The 23,748-nt window shown below is 47.9% G+C and overlaps 1 protein-coding gene and 1 non-coding gene across 9 annotated transcripts; both read left to right on the top strand.

The window, feature by feature from the left end:
• The first annotated feature begins 947 nt into the window (after positions 1–947).
• Positions 948–22,790, top strand: CHD4 (chromodomain helicase DNA binding protein 4). Of its 8 annotated transcripts, none has more exons than XM_054082436.1 (40): positions 948–1,071; positions 1,607–1,768; positions 3,768–3,895; positions 4,090–4,281; positions 4,635–4,753; positions 5,177–5,418; positions 5,505–5,632; positions 5,764–5,899; positions 6,360–6,541; positions 6,677–6,916; positions 7,835–8,038; positions 8,145–8,350; positions 8,584–8,715; positions 9,026–9,122; positions 9,520–9,711; positions 9,799–9,999; positions 10,912–11,049; positions 13,077–13,198; positions 13,313–13,486; positions 14,537–14,678; positions 15,146–15,277; positions 15,388–15,505; positions 15,720–15,844; positions 16,137–16,374; positions 16,540–16,712; positions 16,869–17,049; positions 17,150–17,236; positions 17,407–17,495; positions 17,574–17,707; positions 18,203–18,347; positions 18,515–18,680; positions 19,057–19,166; positions 19,408–19,540; positions 19,795–19,872; positions 19,989–20,126; positions 20,221–20,329; positions 20,656–20,788; positions 21,636–21,831; positions 21,945–22,120; positions 22,255–22,790. In XM_054082436.1, the coding sequence occupies exons 2-40, from the start codon at positions 1,672–1,674 to the stop codon at positions 22,270–22,272; spliced, it is 5,751 nt and encodes a 1,916-aa protein (XP_053938411.1). In that variant the 5' UTR covers positions 948–1,071; positions 1,607–1,671; the 3' UTR covers positions 22,273–22,790. The 8 variants fall into 8 exon arrangements, with proteins under 8 accessions (XP_053938411.1, XP_053938378.1, XP_053938401.1 ...); XM_054082403.1 differs by having other exon boundaries at positions 17,126–17,236; positions 19,405–19,540; XM_054082426.1 differs by having other exon boundaries at positions 1,607–1,792; positions 17,410–17,495; positions 19,405–19,540.
• LOC128851051 (small Cajal body-specific RNA 11) lies at positions 18,708–18,847 on the top strand. Its single transcript, XR_008448340.1, has one exon. It is a non-coding gene; the product is annotated as a small Cajal body-specific RNA 11 (non-coding RNA).
• Positions 22,791–23,748: the final 958 nt, after the last annotated feature.

Below are 23,748 nucleotides of genomic sequence, written 5' to 3'. Positions count from 1 at the left end.
AATGGGGCTAGGATGAATATGGCTGGGATGGAGGTGGGATGGACAGAGCAGGGATGGATGGGGCTGTGATGGATACGGCTGGGATGAATAGGGCCAGGATGGATGCAGCTGGGATAGGTAGGGCTGAGATGGATGGATATGGCTGGAATGGATGGAGCAAGGATGGATGGGGTTGGGATGGATGGAGCCAGGACAGATGTGGCTGGGATGGATGGAGCAGGGATGGATGGAGCCGGGATGGATAGCTTGGAAGGGAGCCAGGGCCTGCAGGACGGGGTGCCCAGGCCCGGGCGGGTCGCGTGGTGCCCGCCGCGTGCCCGTATGAGCGGGCACTGCCAGGGCGCTGCGAGCTGCCCCGGGCCCCTGGCGGCAGGCACCCATGGGGGACTCGAGGAGCTCGGGGGGTGGGCGGGGGCGGTGCGACGAAGCCCCCGCGGGCTGCGGGGCGGGCGGCCGCGCGAATATTATGGGATGCCTGACTGGACGGTGGCTCCTGGTGACTATTATGGGATGCCTGGCTGGGCGGGGGGGGGTGGAGTAGGAGTGACTATTATGGGATGTGTGCGCGGGGTGTGACTATTATGGGATGTTGGGGGGGTTTACTACTGTACGTTCTCGCCCCCCTGACCCCCCCGCCTCGGTTATTATGGGATGTCGGGCTGCCCCGGCGCGGGGTCCCGGGTAGGGGCGAGTATTATGGGATGCCGGGCTGAGGGGGCGCGAGGTGAGACTTATTATGGGATGTTTCACCGCGGGAGGGGGGGAGCATATTATGGGATGTTCCCGGCGCGGGGGGGCGAAGGGGGAAGGTATTATTATGGGATGCCGGGCCGGGCGGCGAGTGGGAAGTTCTGAGGGCAGAGTATTATGGGATGTGTCGAGCGGGGGGGGCCATTACCAGGGAGACGGGGGCGGGGCGCGTTGCCGGGGTCCCCGGGGCATATTATGGGGTGGCGGCGGGAGCGGGGGGCGGGGCTCGGCCGGGTTTTTTTCCCCTTTAAGAGGCGGCGCCGCGGCCGGAGCCATTTTCCCTTCAGCGGCGGCGAGAGAGGAGCCGGGACTGGGAGCCGGGTGAGGCGCCGCGAAGAGAGGGTGGTGGGGATGCTAGAGCCGTTCCGTCGCCTTCTCCTCCTCACGGGGCGCCCCGTTTCTTCACGGGGCTGCAGTGACCCCCACCCCTCAACTCCCCCCCTTTGCCTCACCAGCCCAGCCCGCGTCCCCGCGAGCGCGCGCCAGCCCCGCCCCCCCCCCCCCCCCCGCCGCCGGCTCCGGGCACGGGGTGCGGGAGCGGCAGGAGGCGCTGTCACCCCCGGGGACCGCCCTACCCGGGCTCCTGGGGGCCCCATTGCCTCTGCGTGGCGCCCCCCCCCCCGAGCTGCGGAGCACGGGAGGTGCTCCTGAAACGCGGCCGGTTTGCCTTCCTCGCTCGCTCAGTTCGATACCTGCTGCCTCCGGAGCCTGCTCCGTCCCAGCTCTAAGGCTGACCCTCGCTGCCAATGTTTTCCGTCTGAGCTTTGTCACAGATCCTCCTGCTAGCAGTAATGCACGGGAAGGCAGAGTTTGGGTCCGCTATAACTTTCTTTCTCTCTCTCTTTTTTTAATGAAGCACTGGCTTGGCTGTCAAGAAAACTGCGCCCTGTGTGAGCCTAGGCCTCCCTGAGGTGGAGGACCATGGCGTCGGGCATCGGATCTCCATCACCGTGCTCAGGGGGCAGCGATGATGATGACATGGAGATCCTTTTGAACAACGCAATCCCCCAGCACCCAGGTCTGCAGAGCCTGCAGGGCACACGTGAGAAACTGGGGGAATGCTGGGCTCGGGCTGAATGTGTGAAATCCACGATGTGCCAGGGAATGTCATTGTTTTCACTATAAGTCATGCGTATGTTTTTGATCTTGATATCTGAGTCCTATGGTTACTTCAAAGCGCGAAGCTTGTGGCTTTGTGTCAGGTGGAGCTGACTTTGTTCCAAGTCATTGCAGGCTGTCAGTGCCCATACTCTGAGGAGGGGTGGAGGCATAGTGTCTGGTTGTGGCAGGGCACAGAATGCCTGCAAGTTTTGTATTTCATGGATGAAGGGGGAAAAGGGACAGTATGTGAAAGGGCAGGGGTCCTGGCTTTCTTTCACCTGGGGACTCCGATTAGCTGATGTCCAGAGCAAACTGCCCCAGGCTGTTGTGTGACCCACTTTTCTTCATCACCACACCCAATTATTGAGGTTTCTTGCGGTTCTCGCTCTGTGTGCTGCTTGCTCACCTTTGCTTTTCTTGTAGTCTTTGTACTTTGCCTTTTCCCTTGTGTTTGCATCCTCATCATCAACGTGAGACTTGAGTTAGAGTCTTGGGTCCTCTCCTGGTTTGGGGTTTTTGTTGCTGTTGTTGATGGCTTTCTCTGTGGGCCTACACCTGGATTCTCTGCTTCCTTGTGAGGAGGGATAATATACATCCTGGTATTGTAAGACGAGTTTGGTCTTTACAGTCTTTGGTGCTGGATTGTAAGATGAGTTTGAATTTTGCTACTAACCCATGCTGTAGTTTTGTCATATGAGATGATATTGCAAAGGGAAAATGGTGTTGCAGGCGGCTTGTTTGGCATTTTTTTCTAAACTTTGGTTCCAGGGTTTTCTGGCGCTTCTGAAATCTTAGGTTGAAAGGGACTGTCCATATGCTTTGTAGGGAAATCTTGGTGAAGAAAAGCTGTTAAAATCCTTGCAAACTGGAGAGCTTTTGGTAATGCATTGGAAGGGATGGGACGCTAGAGGTTCTAAATCAACTTGGGGGAGAGGAAGAGGTGAAATTGCTAAAGGACCATATGTTGCAGGAGCGTGGGAGTGAAGAGACATCCATCGGTTGGGAATATGGCAGGGGCCAAGTGCAGGACCCCAGGTTCAGAGAGCTCTACCACTGCCATTTCAGCCGTGGCTGCGGTATCTCCTCTGACCTGTGGCTTCCTCCATGCTGCCCAGCTCCTGTGGTCAGGAGGCCATTTTCCCGTGGAGGGAGAAGGAGTGACTCTTGACTGGGGGCGGTGGGCGGGGCGGTGGGGAGGGCGGGTGGCCAGGCTGCTCCAGCAGCCTGCCACAAAGGGAAGGGCTGTCTGGCTGCCGCTGCCCCACAGGCAGGGAGCAGGCAGGGAAACAGGGACACGGATGGGAGCATGTGGTGGAGGAGAGCTAGCCTGCGCTCCTCTGGTTGGGCAGCGAGCTTGCTGGCTGTTGGTGCAGGGGGAAAGGGGTTGGGAGAAGGTTGTGTCAAATCTGAATGGGAATAGAGTTGCTGAATAACTTCCAGTGGAAGAGGACAAGCAGTGACTTACTGGCCTGTGTTTTGCACACAGTTGTAGGATGCTCTGTAGTGCTAAAGAGGCTGGATAATTGTGGGTTTCTTTCCTGGAGACCCATGGAATGAAACAGTGTCCTAGTCAGGTTCTCTGGTCACCGTTTTGTCTCCTTTAGGTGTGGCCATCTATTCTATGCTCCTTACTCTTCTCATTGGATCATGGCAGATTTGTGGTCTGCAAGGTCTGAGTGCAACTCTGCTAGGAGAAGGAATACTGTGGAAATGGGTCCTTTCCGCTGGTGAGGGGACCATGTGTGGTGATAACTTGGGATATGATTACTTTGTATCTGTTGTGAAGGGTAACAGAGTAAGCAGTTATAAACACTGTCACATTTGTTTGAAGTAGAGGAGTGATCTCTGTGAGAAGTGGGCTGTGGTATAGTGCCTGGATGGGGTTTGAATGAGACATGTCACCTCTTCCCCTCTAGAGCCTGAAGAAGAGCCAGAAGAAGAGCTTCTGTCAGAGGCTGAGACACCCAAAATCAAGAAGAAGAAGAAGCCCAAGAAACTAAAGGAACCCAAAGTGCCCAAGCTCAGCAAGCGTCAGAAGAAGGAGGTAGTGAAAAAGGATGCCTAAACTTACATTCTAAAATATGAATATATGGGGTTAGGATGCTTACTGTTATTGGTGGCTTATGGCAGCAGTCCTTTGTATGAACCCTCTAGAGCTTGGGGAAGAGAGTGGCATTTAGTGCTTTTTTGGGATATTTTCTCACAGCTGCCTGACCTTCTCTCTCCCTCCTTCCCCAGCTGGGGGACAGCTCTGGTGAGGGGAATGAATTTGTGGAGGAAGAGGAGGAGGTTCTGCGCTCTGACAGTGAGGGCAGTGACTACACTCCTGGGAAGAAGAAAAAGAAGAAATTAGGGCCCAAGAAGGAAAAGAAAAGCAAAGCCAAGCGCAAGGAGGAGGAGGAGGAAGAGGAAGAAGATGATGACTCAAAGGTAAGAAGCTACCCTGCTGACTGACTGCTTGCTCCTCATTCCTGTATATCTCATTTTGGGGATCACTGTGGTCTCCATCTGTGGTGGCACATGGAGTTGGGGGTTTTCAGTCTCCTGTTCCGCCTTAAATACACCTAGAATGTATATTGAATCCAGAGACTTCCCAGATTTCTTTCTGTCCCACTGATGTTGTGTTGAGGCTGTGTCCTGTGGCAGCAATGAATGGATGAGGGGAGAAGAAAAATCCCCCAATCTCAAGCCATTAGGTCATCTGTAGATGTGTGGAAGTTCTGCTCTTTCCTTCAGCAGAACTAAAGCTTTTACTCAGAGTTGGTGCAATTCTCTTTGCGCAGGAGCCGAAGTCATCTGCTCAGCTCCTGGAAGACTGGGGCATGGAGGATATTGATCATATCTTCACAGAGGAGGATTACCGCACTCTCACCAATTACAAAGCCTTCAGCCAGTTTGTCAGGTGAACGGCAAGCCTGCACTCAGAAGGGACTATAGGACAAAAAAGAGATGGGGCAAGGACTTGGTTCCTTTTTTTTTTTGGAGCGTCAAGGCACATTGGGGATGATGTCCTACCTAGAGCAAAAATTGAAGTAACAGTAAAATAATTGATCCACATCTTCTTTGGTTTTAGTCACTGAGATGGTGCAGGTCCTCACTCCCAGTCCTCTTTGTTCCCTAGTGTGTTAAATTCCATTTCACTTTCCAAGCCTCCAAGTATTTAAATCCACAATGTGAAGGATGGGAATGGAGAGGTTCATTGGCTGTTGAAATCAGAGATTAGAAAGGAATGTGATTTGAGGTAAAGGTGCTGATGGGGGTGGCAATGGGGAGAAATAGTGATCTGGGGTAGTTTGGTAACTCTTCCTTCTTTAACTGCACGCAGGCCACTTATTGCAGCCAAGAACCCTAAAATAGCAGTGTCGAAGATGATGATGGTACTGGGAGCCAAATGGAGGGAGTTTAGCACAAACAACCCCTTCAAGGGAAGTTCAGGTGCATCAGTGGCAGCTGCTGCAGCTGCAGCTGTTGCAGTAGTGGAGAGTATGGTGACAAATGTGGATGCTGTCCTGCCTCAGCCTCCTGTAGATGTGCCACTCAGGAAAGCCAAGACAAAAGAGGGCAAAGGTGAGATGAAGAATCTGGCAGAATGGTAGAGAGTGAGTGATGTCAAGGCAGTAGTCCTTCTGACTTGCAGGCTTCTCTGTCCCCAGGACCCAATGCCCGGCGGAAGCCAAAGGCTGGTCCTCGTATTCCTGATATCAAGAAACCTAAAACAAAGAAGGTGGCACCTTTGAAAATCAAATTGGGAGGATTTGGTTCCAAGCGCAAAAGATCATCAGTAAGTGATGCTTCTTCCTTGATCTTCTGAAAAGGAGGTGATGATATGTCAGAGGTGCTGGGATGTGTGTCCATTGCTACCTCCAGCATGCATGCCTGAGTAGCATAGATTTTTTTCCTTGTTTACCTCAGAGTGAAGATGATGATCTGGATGTGGAGTCAGACTTCGATGATGCCAGCATCAACAGCTACTCTGTGTCAGATGGATCGACAAGCCGTAGTAGCCGCTGTCGCAAAAAACTCAAAGCTGGGAAAAAGAAAAAGAAGGGTATCAATGCTTGTTGTCATTTAGAGACAGAGGGAAGCTGAGTGTGTAGGAAGATTAGAGTAATGTCTGGTCAGAACTTAGGTATTTAACATTATACTTGAGGAAGGAGAATTGTTGGTAAAGGAAAAACCTGATATGATTTTTAATAAGGAAAAGATTTTCAGGAGTTCTTTCTCACCTTGGTTTAGGAAAACAAGATACAGTATTGGGTTTTCCTGGCCTCAAATATACCTTTAATTTCATGGGTGGAAGGAGGTACAAAGGGGGTTGTTTTACTCCAGTTCCACCCCTTCCTCCCTACCCTTTCTGCTTAGATAGAGCAAGAGTTTTAGATAGTGCAAGAGTTTTGGATTCTGGATCTCTGTATTATTATGCAGACAGTTGGGAGAGTATAATCCCATGCTTTAGGAAACCTATACCTGTGGCTTGTACTGCTGTAACTCCTCACCACCCTCTGCAGGTGAGGACGACTCCACAGTGGCTGTGGATGGCTATGAGACAGATCACCAGGACTACTGTGAGGTGTGCCAGCAGGGAGGAGAAATTATACTGTGCGATACCTGCCCTCGTGCCTACCACATGGTTTGCCTGGACCCAGACATGGAGAAAGCCCCAGAGGGCAAATGGAGTTGCCCGCACTGTGTGAGTACTGGCTTCCCCCAAACTGTGCAAGACTTCGTGAAGGGGGGCACATCAAGTGACTTGGAGCTGCTCTTCTATGGTAATAAAATAAACACTAATGTGTGACTTTGCTTTTCTGATTTCCCTCTCCTATAGGAAAAAGAGGGCATTCAATGGGAAGCAAAGGAGGATAACTCTGAAGGTGAGGAGATCCTAGAGGATGTTGTGGGGGATGCTGAGGAGGAGGATGACCACCATATGGAGTTCTGTAGAGTCTGCAAGGATGGCGGAGAGCTGCTGTGCTGTGATGCCTGTCCTTCGTCCTATCACATCCACTGCCTGAATCCCCCGTTGCCAGAGATTCCCAACGGAGAGTGGCTGTGTCCTCGCTGCACTGTGAGTTTCTGCTAGTACCATTCTCTTGCTATAAGAGATGATCAATCTGATTTTGGATCATCATATTATCCTGGAAGTACTTAGTCCTCTGAAGATTCTTATTTATTCTCACGCTTTTGTCCTGTCTTTTTGTGGCTGGGTTGCACCTTGTCAATTGGCTGCTTTCTCCAAACCACAGGAAAGACAGTTACAGCCATTGAATCTTACAAGGTTTGCCCATGTGCAGAGTAGTTGGGCAGTTTGGGGTCCAGAATTTGAAGGCTCAGTTTTCTTGGATCCTGTACATATGTAGAAACGGGAGGATGAGCACGAGTAAGTTCAGTGCTTAAAAAAAATATTTTAAACTGATGCTGAGCCAAACACTTTTTTTTGCACTGCAAACTCTGTGGTGCCAAACCTTCTCTTGGTAAATGATGGGAGGGGAAATGGCACAGTTTTTTCTAGAAGCGTTCTTGAAATAAAGTATTATAAATGGTGTTAGGTGCTTTCTTGGATAATAATAACTTCTAAGATCATGAACAAAAATGCTGCGTCAGGAACATATCCCTATCCTGGGCTGATAGTTCTACAGCAAAATACTTTCTGTACAAATTTCCTTTGGAGTTGTGGTTGGACAGGCTACTGGGCTTGTCGAGCCTAGCAGTCTCTGTTTCATTTATAATTTCTGAATTGGTGTGCCCCAGCAAAACAACCAAATTGAGATAATGAAATCAGTTTGGGGTTTGTCAGTCCTAGAAAAAAAGACAAACTGGAGAAAGCTTAGAAATGCTGGAGATCAGAGGGTGAAAGCTTCCTAGCCCAAAAAGCAAATTTCATTTGTGTAGTAAAGCTGTAACTAAGGAAGAGAGCTACTCCTTAGCACTTGTGTATTAGAGAATATGCACTCTGGATGTAACAAGCTTTATTTTGACTCTCCAGTGCCCAGCTTTGAAAGGAAAGGTGCAGAAGATCTTGATCTGGAAATGGGGTCAGCCCCCTGTTGGCCCACCACCACCACGTCCACCTGATGCAGACCCTAATGCTCCTCCCCCTAAGCCTCTGGAGGGTCGGCCTGAAAGGCAGTTCTTTGTCAAGTGGCAGGGCATGTCCTACTGGCACTGCTCTTGGGTGTCAGAGTTGCAGGTGAGCAGAGCGCTCTTATCCATGTCACGAGGGTGAATAGTTGGAGGGGAGAGAGTTTGGTCAGTTAGAGGGAAGCTTTTACGAACTGTTTCTGTCCTGACTCCAGCTGGAGCTGCACTGCCAGGTCATGTTTCGAAACTACCAACGCAAAAATGATATGGATGAGCCACCCTCAGGGGACTTTGGAGGGGAAGAGGAGAAGAGCCGAAAGAGAAAGAACAAGGACCCCAAATATGCTGAGATGGAGGAGCGCTTCTATCGATATGGGATCAAGCCTGAGTGGATGATGATCCACAGGATCCTTAATCATAGGTACGGGAGGTAGCAAAGAGGATTTTCAGCAAAGACCTTAAGCACGGCTAAGGAAGAGTGGATGAACTAAACAGTGATATGACTGGGGAGACTGAAAATTCTTTTGTTGGGATGACAAACATTGGTCTGTTTCTGTTACTTAATTAAGTTATCCTTCCCTTCTCTCCTGTTTGAGTGGATTGGGTGAATACTGTCGTTTCATTGTGTTTAAGACTTACTGGTTTCTTCTTCAGTGTGGATAAGAAGGGCAATGTCCACTATCTGATTAAATGGAGAGACCTACCATATGACCAGGCGTCCTGGGAAAGCGAAGACGTGGATATCCAAGATTATGATCTCTACAAGCAAGCCTACTGGAATCACAGGTTAGAAGTACCTAGAGGTTGCGTTGCTCTCTCTTACCCTGAGAAAATTCTAGAATAGGTCAGTTCATAGCGCTACCTTGATTCCTGCATGGAGATAGCCAAGAGGCATCATCTGGTTGCTTACTCCTTGTTCCTTCGAGCAGGGAGGGATCTTGCTTATGCAAATCCACCAGTTCATGAAGATGCAAGCCCTGTTCTTTTGAGCCTGTTTGAGTTGGGTGCTCCAACCTCCTGTGCTTCACAATAGTTTTCCCTTGATCTGTTATAAAAGCTATTAAACTTGCATGTTCTTGGGACTGTCTGTGCATAGGGAGCTGATGAGAGGTGAAGAGGGCAGACCTGGTAAGAAGTTAAAGAAAGTGAAGATGCGGAAACTGGAAAGGCCTCCTGAGACTCCCACAGTAGATGTAAGTTATTGTTTATTGCTTAGGAGCCATCTAATAAAGCTGCTTATTTGGGGACGGGAGGCAGGTAAATAAACTGAGGCATATAGTTCAGAGTTCTTTCCTGTCCCAAAGAATGAAGAGATGGTAGAGCCTTCAGACAAAGGCTCATGTTCTCCATGGAGTGAGAGACTGACTGGCTCTTGGTAAAAGGGTGGTCTTGCTTTTTTTCTTTTGGAAAAAAACCAGAAGGCTTTTAGGTGGATACCTTTTGGCCATTTGGGAATTTTTGTCTAGTGCTAGTCCAGTCATCATCTGTCAAGTTTCATCTGCACTAGGGAATATGTGAGTGACTAGAAAGAATCTTGGTAGCTGCCTTGCTGAGGTAAAGCATCTCAACTATTCCATCTTTTATCTGTAGCCAACAGTGAAATATGACCGGCAACCAGAGTACCTTGATGTAACAGGGGGCACTTTGCATCCTTACCAACTGGAAGGACTGAACTGGCTGCGCTTCTCTTGGGCTCAGGGCACAGATACAATCTTGGCTGATGAAATGGGTCTGGGAAAGACCGTGCAGACAGCAGTGTTCTTGTATTCTTTATACAAAGAGGTGAGAACTGGGAGATCACTACCCAGGGAGATTCTGCCTGTGTTAGTGGTTGCATTCATCTAACGCTCCTGCTGACTCTGTTCATAGGGCCACTCAAAGGGTCCCTTCTTGGTGAGTGCCCCGCTGTCCACAATCATCAACTGGGAACGAGAATTTGAGATGTGGGCCCCGGATATGTATGTGGTGACCTATGTCGGGGACAAAGACAGCCGGGCCATCATCCGTGAGAATGAGTTCACTTTTGAGGATAACGCTATACGTGGAGGCAAAAAAGCATCCAGAATGAAGGTACAGAACTGCTGTAACTTAAGCCTGGACTGAAAGAAGCTTTCAGCAGCTGAGCTACAGATACTCTGATGTCCCTGGGAACTGATTAACCTGTAGTTTGCACGGGGAAATAACTGCAAATTGACTAGTGGGTGTTTAGACTCCTGCTCTAGGCTGTTTAAACACTCCTACCAGTCTGAACTAATTTAGTGCTGGAAAAAGAGTTGACTGAGGTAATACTTACTGTAGGCAATTCCATCTATCTCTTAATCTGTGAAGCTGTGCATCATTTCTACAGATTTAAGTCAATGTCAAAATTGTTGGATGAAAGATAAAAAAGTGTGAAGTTTTTAACCTCTCTGGGGAGCTGACTGAGGCCATACCTGGACATCGTAAAACATTGCATTCTGTGCCCAGGCAGGCAGGGGGAGAGCCTGATCTAGAGCCTGTAGAACTTTAGTCTTGCTAGTAAAAGCAAGATAGGATCTAAAGCTTTTCCAGTGGCAGAGATGGGTAGGACTCATTTACTTACCCTGAAATTGAACTGCATTAAGCACTAACAGTAATTTAAAGTTCCACTCTACACTACTGCTCTTTTTAAGTCAGCTATCTGATGAGCCATTCTTCTCCAACTGTCATTTCCTTCATACCCTTCTGCTGCTTATTGTAACAGAAGTTTACTAAATACCTGGCAACTGTCCAGAAGTAGCCGGTTGACACTTCCATGTGTTAAGCAAGTAATGGGAGATGAAAAGGCTGGAATGGTTTGGGTAGGATTTTGAATGTTATGACAGGAAACTGTGGGTGTGAAAAGGCTTTGATTATGCTGTTTGACCAGGGCTCATCTGAATACATTGATGGAGAAACACTGCATCCACTTTGTCCTGGGACATTCTCCTATCCCATTGCTATGTCGATCCTTTCTCTTTGCAGAAGGAGGCTGCTGTGAAGTTCCACGTGCTCCTTACCTCCTATGAACTGATCACAATCGATATGGCCATACTAGGCTCTATTGACTGGGCCTGCCTCATTGTAGATGAAGCTCACAGGCTGAAGAACAACCAGTCTAAGGTACAAAGAAGCATAAATGGTTTATAGGCATGGCATATGTTGCAGGGGGGCAATAGGCAGAGGGTGTTCAGAAGATTAGATTGCTAGATGGCTGCTTCTAAGCATCTAGGTTTGTCTGCCAACTCTTAGCCATTTGTTTAGGAGTGAATTTGATGCATTATTAAAAAAAAAAAACAAACAAAACGACAGCCTTCATTCTGAAATTGATTATCATTCATAACTACTTTTCTACATATCACTGGTTAAAACAGCTTTCTCCTTGGGTGAATAGGCAGTTGGTGTGCACTGGAAAACAGAAAAACCTGGATGATGTCATTGCTCTCAAATACAAACTGGCTTCTCTGAAAGCAGATCATATATCTGCACTACCTCTGTTCTTGAAAGGTTTACCATACTGAGCATAAAATAAGCTGCATGAGCACAATTATCCTGCTTCCAGAGTATGCTTACTCTGCATTCATCTAGCTTTGTGGCACAACTAATTGGATGTTATAGAAATGGGAGAGGTGGGCAAAGGTGTTAAAAAATGCCTGAGTAGATGCTGAAACAAATGTACCTGTGTTTCTATCAGGCTGTACCTTCACTAAGCTTGTTTGAATTCAGTAGACTTGACTGTACTTTCTTAATACTGCCCATCCCTAAGCCCTCGTGCCTTAATTCTGGTATTGATTTGTCTGACTTCAGCTGTGTTCTAGTGCTCAGTACGCTAAAAACAATTGTTATTGGAAGTCTGGTTTTATAGGTTCTTGGAGACTGTGTAAAACAAAATTGCCTCTTGATTTCTCTTTTCTGTTTAGATGGATTTAGCTTTTTGGATCTTGATGTGAGGCATCTTTCTGAGACATAGCAGCTGTGCTTGCAGTCCAGCTTCCAGATCTTTTTTATTGTAGGCACTAAGACTGGATGCCATTCCATGTTTAGCATTCAAATTATTGGAAGTAGTAATGAACACTTAATATTCATTAATTGAAAGAGGATATAAAGGCTCAAGGTTACATTGTCGCTAATAGTTCCAATTGGTTATCCACTAAGACTGTCAAATCTGCCTTTTTTCTGGAGCAGTTTCCTGTCCCGTAAGGACAGCTTCAGGTGTATGAACAAGACAGGTCAGACTGTTCCTGACAGATTGCGATTATCTATCAAAGTTTTGCAGATGCAACCAGTAACTTCCCTATTTGATTCCAAAATGAGAATGTTTTTGACTTTAACTATGTAGGAAGATAAATCCCTGTGGAGGCCGCTGGAAGGGTCCTTCTGGTGTGATAAACAAAACATAATCAGTGCTGGGTTTCCTCTGTTTGGGTTTTTTTTGTTTGCCATGTGGTACAAGCTAGTTTCATTAAGTTTGACCTTGTATTATGTTGAGTGTAAAATAAGCAAAGAATTAAAGAAAATTACTGGGGAAGGGTCGACAGTTTGTGCTGGTGAACATTGTATGCTTGGGTCTTTTAGTTCAGTACTTCAGCTACTCACTAGCTCTGTCTGGAATGACTTCATTGTTGTGAAAACCATTGCAAATTACCTTAAAGACACATTGGCAAACCTTTAGTACTTTCTTCTCTGGTTGTTCAGAGCTCTGGAACGTTGCCAGGATTGATACGAATAGGAAGAGTGACTTAGCTATTTCTAGAATTCTCAAAGCAGAGCCATTGTATGAATGTGGAATGCTAATTTAGCAAAAAAAAGGTCATAGTGTAGCCGTCTGCAAATGCTCAGGAAGAGCTTGTAACTTAAAGAGAAGGAAACCTACTAGCACCTGATAGCTTGTAGGGTTTGTTGCAGTTATGTTTTAGCTATGCAGAACAATGATCCAAATGAGATTAGTCTAGCAACCCTGACTAAAATGTGAACTACTTGGAGCTCCCGTCCAAATAGGTGATGTGATCTAAATTGAACTCTAGCTTGGTGCCAGCTTCTTTTTCTAGGAGAAATTATTTCTGTAGGCCTCTGACTTAAGCCTTTGACGTGCTTGTGTGTTATGGGGTTTTTTCTTTCTCACCATTTTTTCTCTGCTCTCTACTCCCCAGTTCTTCCGTGTGCTGAATGGTTACTCCCTCCAGCACAAGCTGCTGCTTACAGGAACTCCCCTGCAGAACAACCTGGAAGAACTGTTCCACTTGCTGAACTTCCTGACACCGGAGAGATTCCAGTATGTCTTGCAGTGCAAGTCAGCCTGCCTGTCTTGTCACTTCTATCCCCTTCCTCATTTATTTTGCTCTTTTTTTCCTATGTGGCTTTTGCTGAGCATCTTTTTTTTCTGCAGTAACTTGGAGGGCTTCCTAGAAGAGTTTGCAGATATTGCCAAGGAAGATCAGATCAAGAAGCTGCACGACATGCTGGGCCCACACATGCTGAGGCGTCTCAAAGCTGATGTCTTCAAGAACATGCCATCTAAGACTGAACTCATTGTCAGAGTGGAGTTGAGCCCTATGCAGAAGTGAGTGTGCAAATGAAGAGAATACCTGCTGTTCAACTACTGTTGCTCTGTTCTGCACTTTCAAAGAGGGTGCCGAGACAGCCTCGGCCTCACCATAGGGCTTTCCACACAGTGGACAGGAGGAAGCTTTCCTGTTGCCACTATAGCAGAGGAAGCACTAAGCCTGTGCTCCAGTGTAAGGGATAAAGAGATAGTGAACGCTGCTGGCAGAGCCTAGATAGCTGGCTGGTAATACCAGGAGCTGGTAAGAGTTTAGCAAGAGTATGTTAATCGTCTGGGTTGAGGCAATGCCAAGCACAAATACAGGCTGGGCAGAGAACAGATTTGGAGCATCCCTCAGGAGAAGGACTTGGGGGTGCTGGTGGATGGGAAGCTGAACAGGAGCTGGCAACACGTCCTTGCAGCCCAAAAAAGCCAACAGCGTCCTGGGCTGCATCAAAAGCAGTGTGACCAGCAGGGTGAGGAAAGGGATTCTGCCCCTCTGCTCTCCTTAGACCTCACCTGGAGTCCTGTATTCACTTCTGGAGTCCTCAGCACAGGAGGGATATGGATCTGTTAGATTGGGTCCAGAGGATGCTCATCGAGATGATCAGAGGGCTGGAGCATGTCCTGTGTGGACAGGCTGAGAGAACTGGAGTTGTTCAGCCTAGAGGAGAGAAGGCTTGGGGAAGACTTTGTAGCAGCTTTCCAGTACTTAAAAAGGGCTACAGGAAAGCTGGGAATGGGCTCTGTATCAGGGAGTGCAGGGATAGGATGAGGGGGAACAGTTTTAAGATGAGAGAGGAAAGATTGTGACTAGATATTAGAAAGAAATGTTTTCTTGTGAGGGTGGTGAGGCACTGGCACAGATTGCCTAGAGAAGTTGTGACTGCCCCATGAGATGTTCAAGGCCAGGTTGGATGAGGCTTTGAGCAACCTGATCCAGTGTCAGGTGTCCCTGCCCATGGCATGGCATGTTGGAACCGGATGATCTTTAAGGTCCCTTCCAACCCAAGCCATTCTAGGATTCTCATGAGTGGTCAAAGTTGTTGTATTTTTTTTTCTTTTCAGGAAATATTATAAATACATTTTGACAAGGAACTTTGAGGCACTGAATGCACGGGGTGGTGGTAACCAAGTCTCCTTGCTCAATGTTGTTATGGATCTCAAGAAGTGCTGTAACCACCCCTACCTCTTCCCGGTGGCTGCTATGGTATGTCCAGTCGCTTATTCTGTATAAGCAATTTCCCTGACTGTTACCAGGGAGCCACTTAGTTTCCTAACGAAGCATAGGGGAGTTCCTCTCTCTCATTCAATGGTTTTTTCATCATGTCTTATGTAGACTAAACGTGGTGGAAGGTCTTCCCTTTTCCAGTAGCTTTGTATGACAAGTAGGAGCTATCTTGTGATTCATGCAGTATGGTGAAGACAGTAAAAGTAGGGACTAAGTAAGATGGAGGAAGGCATCTATGGTTCAAATTGCAAGAGAAGAGGCATAGGGTAGCACTGATATTTTGTGTAAATAGTGCTACATGTTGTGGTTGTGCCAAGCTAAATGATCATATGTGAGTCTGCATCAGATGAACACAGCTAGGGGCTAAGACCAAGCCACATCCCTTCAAGCTGTTATCTTCTTCCACCCCAGCCCTGATTCCCTTTCTTTTCTCCTTTTCTTCTCAGGAAGCTCCAAAAATGCCAAATGGCATGTATGATGGTAGTGCACTTATTCGAGCCTCTGGAAAGCTGTTATTGCTGCAGAAGATGTTAAAGAACCTTAAGGAAGGAGGACACAGGGTGCTCATATTCTCTCAGGTGCATGGGGAAAAGCCTTAAGGCTGGGAATTCTTTGCCTGAGAAAGGACCCTGTTGATCTGGTATCCCCTTGTTCCTTACTCTTTTGTGGTGTTTTTTCTCTCATGCAGATGACTAAAATGTTGGACCTTTTAGAAGACTTCTTGGAACATGAAGGCTACAAATATGAGAGGATTGATGGAGGAATCACAGGGAACATGCGTCAGGAGGCTATTGATCGTTTCAATGGTATGAAGTCTCCTACTTTCTTTGCAAAATGAAAACGGTTGCCTTTTACGTCCGTAGCAGTCAGCACGGGATTGTTGTGGCCCAAGTCTTCCATTGCTCTCCTGTAGACTTAAATTAGTAGTGATTCCCTCTCAGGGGATGCGGGTCACATACAAATCCTTGTTTGAGTAATGCACTCTCCCTTGATTACTTTTGTTCTCTCGTTTTATCTAAGCTCCTGGTGCTCAGCAGTTTTGCTTTCTGCTTTCAACTCGAGCTGGGGGTCTTGGTATTAACTTGGCCACAGCAGATACTGTGATTATCTACGATTCAGACTGGAACCCCCACAATGATATCCAGGTGAGTCTGAACGAAGACTTCTCACTATCGAGTAATCCTGAGGAAGAGGGGAAGTGAAACCATCGGGAAGAGTGAAGAAATGTGAGACTTCCCCTCTAGAAATATGCAAAATTAGAGCAGTGAGGATGGGTAGAGATGGGAAGTGAAATAGCAGAGGCTTCTTCCGGGGCCCAGCCTTAACTAATGTTAAGAGCCAACATGAAGGCAACTGGGAAACTTGTGGAGGTAGGCGGGGTGTATCAGACTACTACTTGTGTAGCTCTAGACTGTTCTGAGAACATCTCTTTTCTAGGCCTTCAGTCGTGCACACAGAATTGGACAGAACAAGAAAGTGATGATATACCGCTTTGTGACAAGGGCCTCAGTGGAGGAGCGTATCACTCAGGTGGCCAAGAAGAAAATGATGCTAACTCATCTGGTAGTGAGACCAGGGTTGGGCTCCAAGACAGGCTCCATGTCCAAACAGGAACTTGATGACATTCTCAAATTTGGCACTGAAGAGCTCTTCAAGGATGAGGCTACTGAGGGGGGTGAGTGCCTGGTAGTAGAACTAAAGGAGGTGGAGAAGTCTGGCTCCTTACTTAGCTAGCGGCTATAGGTACAGTGCTGATTATAGCTCTACAGAGGTCTAGGGTGGCATTCCCTTTTAGTCCCTTGAGATCCACACAGCAACTGTGCCTGTGCTCTTCCCTCAGGGGATAACAAAGAAGGTGAGGACAGCAGTGTCATCCACTATGATGACAAAGCAATTGAACGTCTACTGGATCGGAACCAGGATGAAACAGAAGATACTGAACTTCAGGGCATGAATGAGTATCTCAGCTCCTTCAAGGTGGCCCAGTATGTGGTTCGTGAGGAAGAGATGGGGGTGAGTATGACGTAGATGTTAGCTAGTGTCTTCTACTGAATGATGTAGGGTCAGTTAAGCAAATTTAAGCTCTGCTTTTAAGGGTGAGCAGACACGTATCTGCTCAGAGAGGTTGGGATTTGGAGCATAGGGTTTTAAATTTGTTGCCCCTGGCAGGAGGAAGAGGAGGTTGAGCGGGAGATCATTAAGCAGGAAGAATCAGTGGATCCCGATTACTGGGAAAAGCTGCTGCGTCATCATTATGAACAGCAACAGGAGGATCTTGCCAGGAATCTGGGCAAGGGCAAACGTATTCGCAAGCAAGTTAACTACAATGATGGCTCGCAAGAGGATAGAGGTACAAATCCACAGGAACCTGAGTGAGAAATGGGTGTGAGTATATCTTGCTGGGAAGTAATGGAGTAGCGTCTCAGGCTCACGTACTGTTTTTCTTTCAGACTGGCAGGATGACCAGTCAGATAATCAGTCAGACTATTCAGTTGCTTCTGAAGAAGGAGACGAGGACTTTGATGAGAGATCTGAAGGTAAGTTCTAGGGAAGCCAGAGCTTCTGAGTCACTTTCTCTGAGTGAGGGAACAGCTGTAACTTGATTTGGGTGATTTGTACACTCTTTGGTGCTGTTCTGTAAGGGAAATGTTCGTACAACAATATGCTGTGCATTGTCTCTCACCCTTGGCTGCATTTCTCTCTCCAGCAGCTCGTCGGCCTAGCCGCAAAGGCCTGAGAAATGATAAGGATAAGCCTCTGCCTCCCTTACTTGCCCGTGTGGGAGGGAACATTGAGGTAAGTAGTACCAGAGTAGGAGTTTGTATCCTAGCTGTTTCTGCATGGCTCTTGCTGTATCGCTCTTCTACATTCTAGGTCTTGGGATTCAACGCCCGCCAGCGGAAAGCCTTTCTCAACGCTATCATGCGCTATGGAATGCCACCTCAGGATGCCTTCACCACTCAGTGGCTTGTTCGGGACCTCCGTGGCAAGTCAGAGAAAGAGTTCAAGTGAGTCTGCATTAGACGGGGGTATGAAGACTAGCAAAATACAGCCCTTTTGGGGAAGAATGAGAATTGAGCCTTTTCTGTCCTTTCCTTAGAGACTACGTTTCCTTAATGTGTTAGTTGATTCCCTGCAGGGGAATGAAACTGGGAGAGAGTAGTTCCTGTTTTTTTTTCCTTGAACTCAGCTCATGAGTCACCAAAGGCAAATGCTTTTAGAGGAGTAGCATGGCCAGGCAAGCACGTAATGAATATTCTCCACAAATCCTTTTTGGGCTGATGGTTGTTTCTGGCTCAAGGCAGAGTCAGCTGTGTCTCCTTCATGTATGTAGCAATTCTGTCTGGAAATTCTCCCTTGAAGGAGCCTGGAACCCCAGAACTTGTGTCACTATGGGTTAGGAGTCTTGGTGATTTCCCTGATGCATTGGAAGGGGTCTGATAATGCATGTCTCCAGCTTAACCCAGTTTATAGGCTGACTGCTTGTCTCTTAACTGCTCCAGGGCCTATGTCTCACTGTTCATGCGCCATTTATGTGAGCCTGGAGCTGATGGTGCAGAAACCTTTGCAGATGGGGTCCCACGGGAAGGCCTTTCTCGACAACATGTCCTTACTCGCATTGGGGTCATGTCACTTATACGCAAAAAGGTAGGTGCCTAGCAAAGGCTTCTCTTTCCATGTAGTCACTGAGATACTGTGCTAGTGAGTTACCTCTCCTTTTACACCTATTTGTGTTGTGCCAAGTAGTCTCTCGTCTAGTTTGAGGTTGAGCTTTGTATTACTCCTGCAATGATACATCTCTCCCTTTCATGCAGGTGCAGGAATTTGAGCATGTGAATGGCCGTTGGAGTATGCCAGAGCTGGCAGAGATAGAGGAGAACAAGAAACTTTCACAGCCAAGCTCACCCTCTCCCAAAACTCCAACCCCTTCGACACCAGGAGATACACAGCCAAATACACCTGCCCCTATCCCTCTACCTGGTGAGAGGTCCTTTCTTGCGCTGTCCTGCGTCCTTACCTCATCCTGGCTGTTCCCCTCACCAGACCTGTGGTGCTGGGGTCCGGGGGTGGACGCAGATCAACTTACCTCTCGTGTTAGGAGGGCCGTCAAAGACATGCGCAAGCCCTTAAAGGCAAGAGAGCACATTAGCTTTCCTTGAGTGAGCTGACATCAGTGAGAAGCCTTGCGTTTGTAGTTGTTAGGAAAGCGGGGGTCATCTTGAGTCCTGTTTCAATGGGCCTAATTTATGGGAGCAAAGGAAATGTCTGCTCTTTTAATGTAATGGTGACAGGAGGACTTCACTGATGGCTTCTCTTCTTCTGTCTGCTGTGCTGCTCTGGGGTGGGGAATACACAGAGGAAGGAGTAAAAGTAGAAGAAGGAGCCACTGCTAAGGAACAAGGAGAGTCATCTGAACCAGAGAAGGAGCTCAGTGCATCTGCTACTGAAACAGATGTCCCTATGGAGGTGAGTGTTGGGTTGCTTGTTTGCCTTGTGCAGTTGCAAATGTGTAATTGCTCACCACTCCTCTGTGTTGTTCGGTGCTGAACTCGGAGGTGAGTTCTTGGAATGGTATTTAAAGATTGTTCTCAGGTCCTCAGAATTGTCCTGAGAGTTTTATGCATCTTTAATTCCCAAACTACTGTCACTGCCTCCTGTTTCCGTGCATTGCTTTGCCTCACTTCTTTTTGATTTCTGTCCTCAGCAGTGTGCCCAGCCTGTGGAGACACCACCACAGGAAGCAAAATCCCCAGTGAACACCACAGAAGGAGATGAAAAAAAAGTAGAGGATTCAGAGGTGAAGGAAAGACCAGATGAGCCAATGGAAGTAGAAGGCAAAGGTATGTCTAGGCAGGTTATTTAACACTTCGAACAATGATAAACACCCCCTTCCATCCCCTCAAACAGTATTGTCCTAAAGCTGTGTCTTCCTCACTCCAGCACTTCACCCTAAGGAAATCTGTATAAATGTAGAGAGTCAGCAGGGCTATTCCAGGACTCCAAAGGAGTTAGGGAATAGTATTAGTATTCACAGGCTGAAGAACAAAACTTTGAACTTGCCAGCTACATCTCATGTTGCACTTCTCTTCTGCAGGTGATGTGGAGAAAGTGGAAGATAGAGCACCTGTTGAGAATCCCTCTGAACCTCCTGTGATCACCCTGGATGAGAAAGGTGAGTCATGATAATTCCGTTCTCTTCCGTAACCCTTATCCTGCAAGGATTTCCTTGTGGGTCCACCTTGCTGTGGTATCTGCTGTGTTCTTTTTAATTATTTCCTGTGTGTGCAGATGAGAAAAAGGATGATGATAAGAGAGATGTGGTGATGCTGCAGAATGGAGAGATGCTGAAAGAGTCAGTAGATGAAAGGCACAAGAAGGCAGTAAAGCAGCGTTTCATGTTCAACATAGCAGATGGTGGCTTCACTGGTATGAGAAGCCTTCATATGCTTGAACTTGTTTGTGTCCCTGCCTGTATTTGTGAAATGTCTTCCAACTGCCCTGCTGTCGCTTGCCTTTCCAGAACTACACTCCCTGTGGCAGAACGAAGAGCGGGCTGCAACTGTCACAAAGAAGACCTATGAGATCTGGCATCGACGTCATGACTACTGGCTCCTTGCTGGGATTATCAAGTATCCTTACCCTGACAGACCAGTTCCCTCCCATTATACGTAAACTGTCACACTGAAGGTGACCGTCATGGGTCTGACTGGAGTACTTTAAGCAAGAGTGCTTTGTCTTCTTTCACAGGAGTGAAAGTGATGGGTGGGAGGAGGAGCTTCCTGCCAGCTTAGTTAAGACTTAGCGAGACATAGTTCTCATTCCTTTTCCTTTGCTCCCGTTCCTCCCCTCTCTGCACCCCTTTCCCCCCCCACCCCCTCTTGAGAACTGTATCTGCCTGGGTTATGTATTCCCTTGTTCTCACTGCCTTTGTTTGCCTGAGCTCATCCCATCTCAGTCATGGCTATGCCCGTTGGCAGGATATTCAGAATGATCCACGTTACGCCATCCTCAATGAACCCTTCAAGGGTGAGATGAACAGGGGTAATTTCCTGGAAATAAAGAATAAGTTCTTGGCAAGGAGATTTAAGGTAAGGATTTCTCTTCAATATGGCAAGTCCTTTCAGGCTGCTGGAACTTGAAGATAAAGAGCTTGCTGTTCTGATTTTCTGCTGAAAGTGAAGGCTTCTACAGTGCCTTTCACTTGGGAGGGGAGCAGTAGCTCTGTGCTAGGAGCCCTTTACTCTAGAAATGGTGTTGAGGGGCTTGGTTCAGTGTTCTCTTTCCAAATGGTCTTTGAACAACTGGTATGCAGGAGGCTTAAGATGCAAGTGTCTGTTTCCATCACAGCTTCTGGTGTGCTACAGCCTACTCAATGTTCCCAAGCAGAGCAGAAAAATGCTGTGTAATCTTGGATTGATGAAACGGTTGCCTTCAGTCTCTGCCTCATTGGTAGTGAATGTAATTCGGTTCTGGGAGTGATTTAAGACTAATTCAGCATAGTCTGGCTGATCAGTTCTGCAGTAACAGGATTCAAACTGCTTTCTCCAAATGTCCCTGATGTGCTTAACTGTTTTTAGACTTCCTGTCAGTACAGTGGGATACTTCTAACTCGGCTTCAAAGAAGCTCCATCACCTTTTCTCCATAAGGTCTTTAAAAAGCATCTGAAGTGGAATGAGAATCCTAGAGTATTGTTGTAGTAGTCTAGTTCTAGACTAGTTTTGTGGTGTACCTGGTTTAGTTTAATGGAGCACTTAGTTGTTTGGGGCTCTTCAGTCTTTACTGAATGTAAACAGAAGCTGGTGAAAGGAGGTTGAGCTGTTGCAGAATCTGACCTAAAGAGACAGTCTCTCCTGATCCAGTTCTTCACTGGGAGTGCAGACAAGCTCCTTTTCAGACAGCTGCTAAAAGACTTTCATTACTGCCCCATCTTGCAGCTCCTGGAACAAGCGCTGGTGATTGAGGAGCAGTTGCGGCGAGCTGCCTATCTGAACATGTCAGAAGACCCATCTCATCCATCTATGGCTCTGAACACACGTTTTGCAGAGGTGGAATGCCTGGCTGAGAGCCACCAGCACCTATCGAAGGAGTCAATGGCCGGGAATAAACCAGCCAACGCTGTGCTGCACAAAGGTAACGTGGTGTGTTAAACAGGGGTGGATATGTTTTGAGCACTACTGTCCCCTCTGGTCTCTTCTCTGTCAGGTGTCCCTTTCCCCTCTGAACAGAGTCCATTTCCCTTCCAGTCCTGAAGCAGCTGGAGGAGCTTTTGAGTGACATGAAGGCAGATGTGACTCGTTTGCCTGCTACCATTGCCCGTATCCCACCTGTGGCAGTGCGCCTCCAGATGTCAGAGCGCAACATCCTCAGCCGGCTGGCTAACCGCAGCAGTGAGCCCCCTCCACCGCCACCTCCCCAACAAGTACGTACCCTCTCTGGTCAGTAAGCCCTTGCCTGCCTAGGGGGGAGCAGGAGTGCTCTGTGGAGACAACACCCTGGGAACCCAGGGTCTGCTGCCCCGTGTTGAGTCTCAGATCATCTTCTTTCGCCCTGCAGGTGGCCCAGCAGCAGTGAGTCCCTGGCCCAGTGCTGTTGACCTGTCGGCCAAGCTGAAGTGACACCCCCCACCCCACCCTTTCACACTCTGCCCCTCTGCCTGACATTCCTGACTGGGTGCTGTTTCCCTCCAGGGAAGCTGCTGCGCAGGTCTCTGGGAGGAGAAGAAACTCCTTCCTCTGCAGCCAGCCCGTTGGAGCAAGGAGTGTGCTTAGGAGAGAGGGGGATGTATGATGGACTCTGTATATAGTGACTGGAGGCCGCAGCGCCATGTCTGTTACACGGAGAACCTGGCTGCAGTGCTCGCTGCCTCCGCCTGGAATTCCAGTTTTTGTTTCTAATTTTATTTTGAGTTTGTTTACCGAGACGAGTGTGCAGGTGAGACCAAGCAAAAGCCAGGACAGAGACAAAGCTACCTCCATCAAGATTCTTTTTAATACAAAAACTGACCGGACTTGTCCACTAATAAGCAGCTTGAAGACAACAAACAAAAAAAAAAAGAAAAAAACAGAGCAAAACCTTGGTAAAACTGATAAATAAAGTTTCCTTGTATTTTATTTTGTTGCTTTTATTTAATAAGAAGAGGGGTGGAGTGGAGTGAGGATTTCTGGTGTGAGTGGTGGAAACCTCTCCTTTTACTATTCTTTAGGAGCCAGTGCTATCCTTTCTCTCTATAAAAGCAAGTTTCAGGATGTCCTATACATCTCAATCAACTCTTGCTTCTTCCTTGCATACACAGAATTGTTAAGGTTGGAAAAGACCTCTTAAGATCACCCTGTCCAACCGTCAGCCCAACATCACCATGCACCTTGAAAACCTCGAACACCTCCAGGGAGGGAGACTCCACCATGTCCCTGGGCAGCCTATGCCAATGCTTCACCACTCTGTCAATAAAGAAATTTTTCTTAATATCCAATCTAAACCCCCCCTGGTGCAGCTCGAGGCCACTTCCTTTCATCCTATCACTTGGGAGAAGAGACCAGCACCCACCTCACCGCAACGTCTTTTGAGGCAGTTGTAGATGGTGATAAGGCCTCATGAGGGGAGACCTTCTCCAGGCTAAAGAACAGTAGTCCCTCAGCCACTCTTCATAGGACTTGTACTCCAGCCTCATGCCCTTCACTGGATGTGCTACAGGATCTCCGTGTCCTTCTAGTGAGGAGCCCAAAACTGGAAGTATTTGAGGTGTGGCCTTACCAGTGCCGAGTACAGGGGCACAATCGCTTCCCTGGTCCTGCCGGCCACGCTGTGTCTGATAGAAGTTAAGATGCTGTCCTTCGCCACTGTTGGCTCATGTTCAGCCGGCTGTGGACCAGCATCCCCACGTCCTTCTCTACCAGGCAGCTTTCCAGCCGCTCTTCCCGAAGATTGCAACGCCGCACGGGGTGCGTACGCACCGAGCCCTTTCTCTGCTACCGGTAGAGCTCTTGCACTGCGCCTGGCAGACGGACACACAGGCACGCCCGAGCAGCTGCTCTACGGCCAACCACCCGC

This window comes from Cuculus canorus, chromosome 1 (assembly GCF_017976375.1).
Source record: "Cuculus canorus isolate bCucCan1 chromosome 1, bCucCan1.pri, whole genome shotgun sequence".
NCBI lineage: Eukaryota > Metazoa > Chordata > Aves > Cuculiformes > Cuculidae > Cuculus > Cuculus canorus.
The sequence above is the reverse complement of the archived record's forward strand: the minus strand, read 5'-3'. Positions and strand labels throughout refer to the sequence as shown.

What these genes read in the sequence shown, in the direction of transcription:
- CHD4 (XM_054082376.1), top strand. Translation starts at nt 1,672, where the DNA reads ATGGCGTCGGGCATCGGATCTCCATCACCGTGCTCAGGGGGCAGCGAT. An exon ending in CTTGGGTGTCAGAGTTGCAG is followed by an intron (nt 8,039 to 8,144) that starts GTGAGCAGAGCG and finishes TCCTGACTCCAG; the next exon opens with CTGGAGCTGCACTGCCAGGT. An exon ending in GATCACCCTGGATGAGAAAG is followed by an intron (nt 19,873 to 19,988) that starts GTGAGTCATGAT and finishes CTGTGTGTGCAG; the next exon opens with ATGAGAAAAAGGATGATGAT.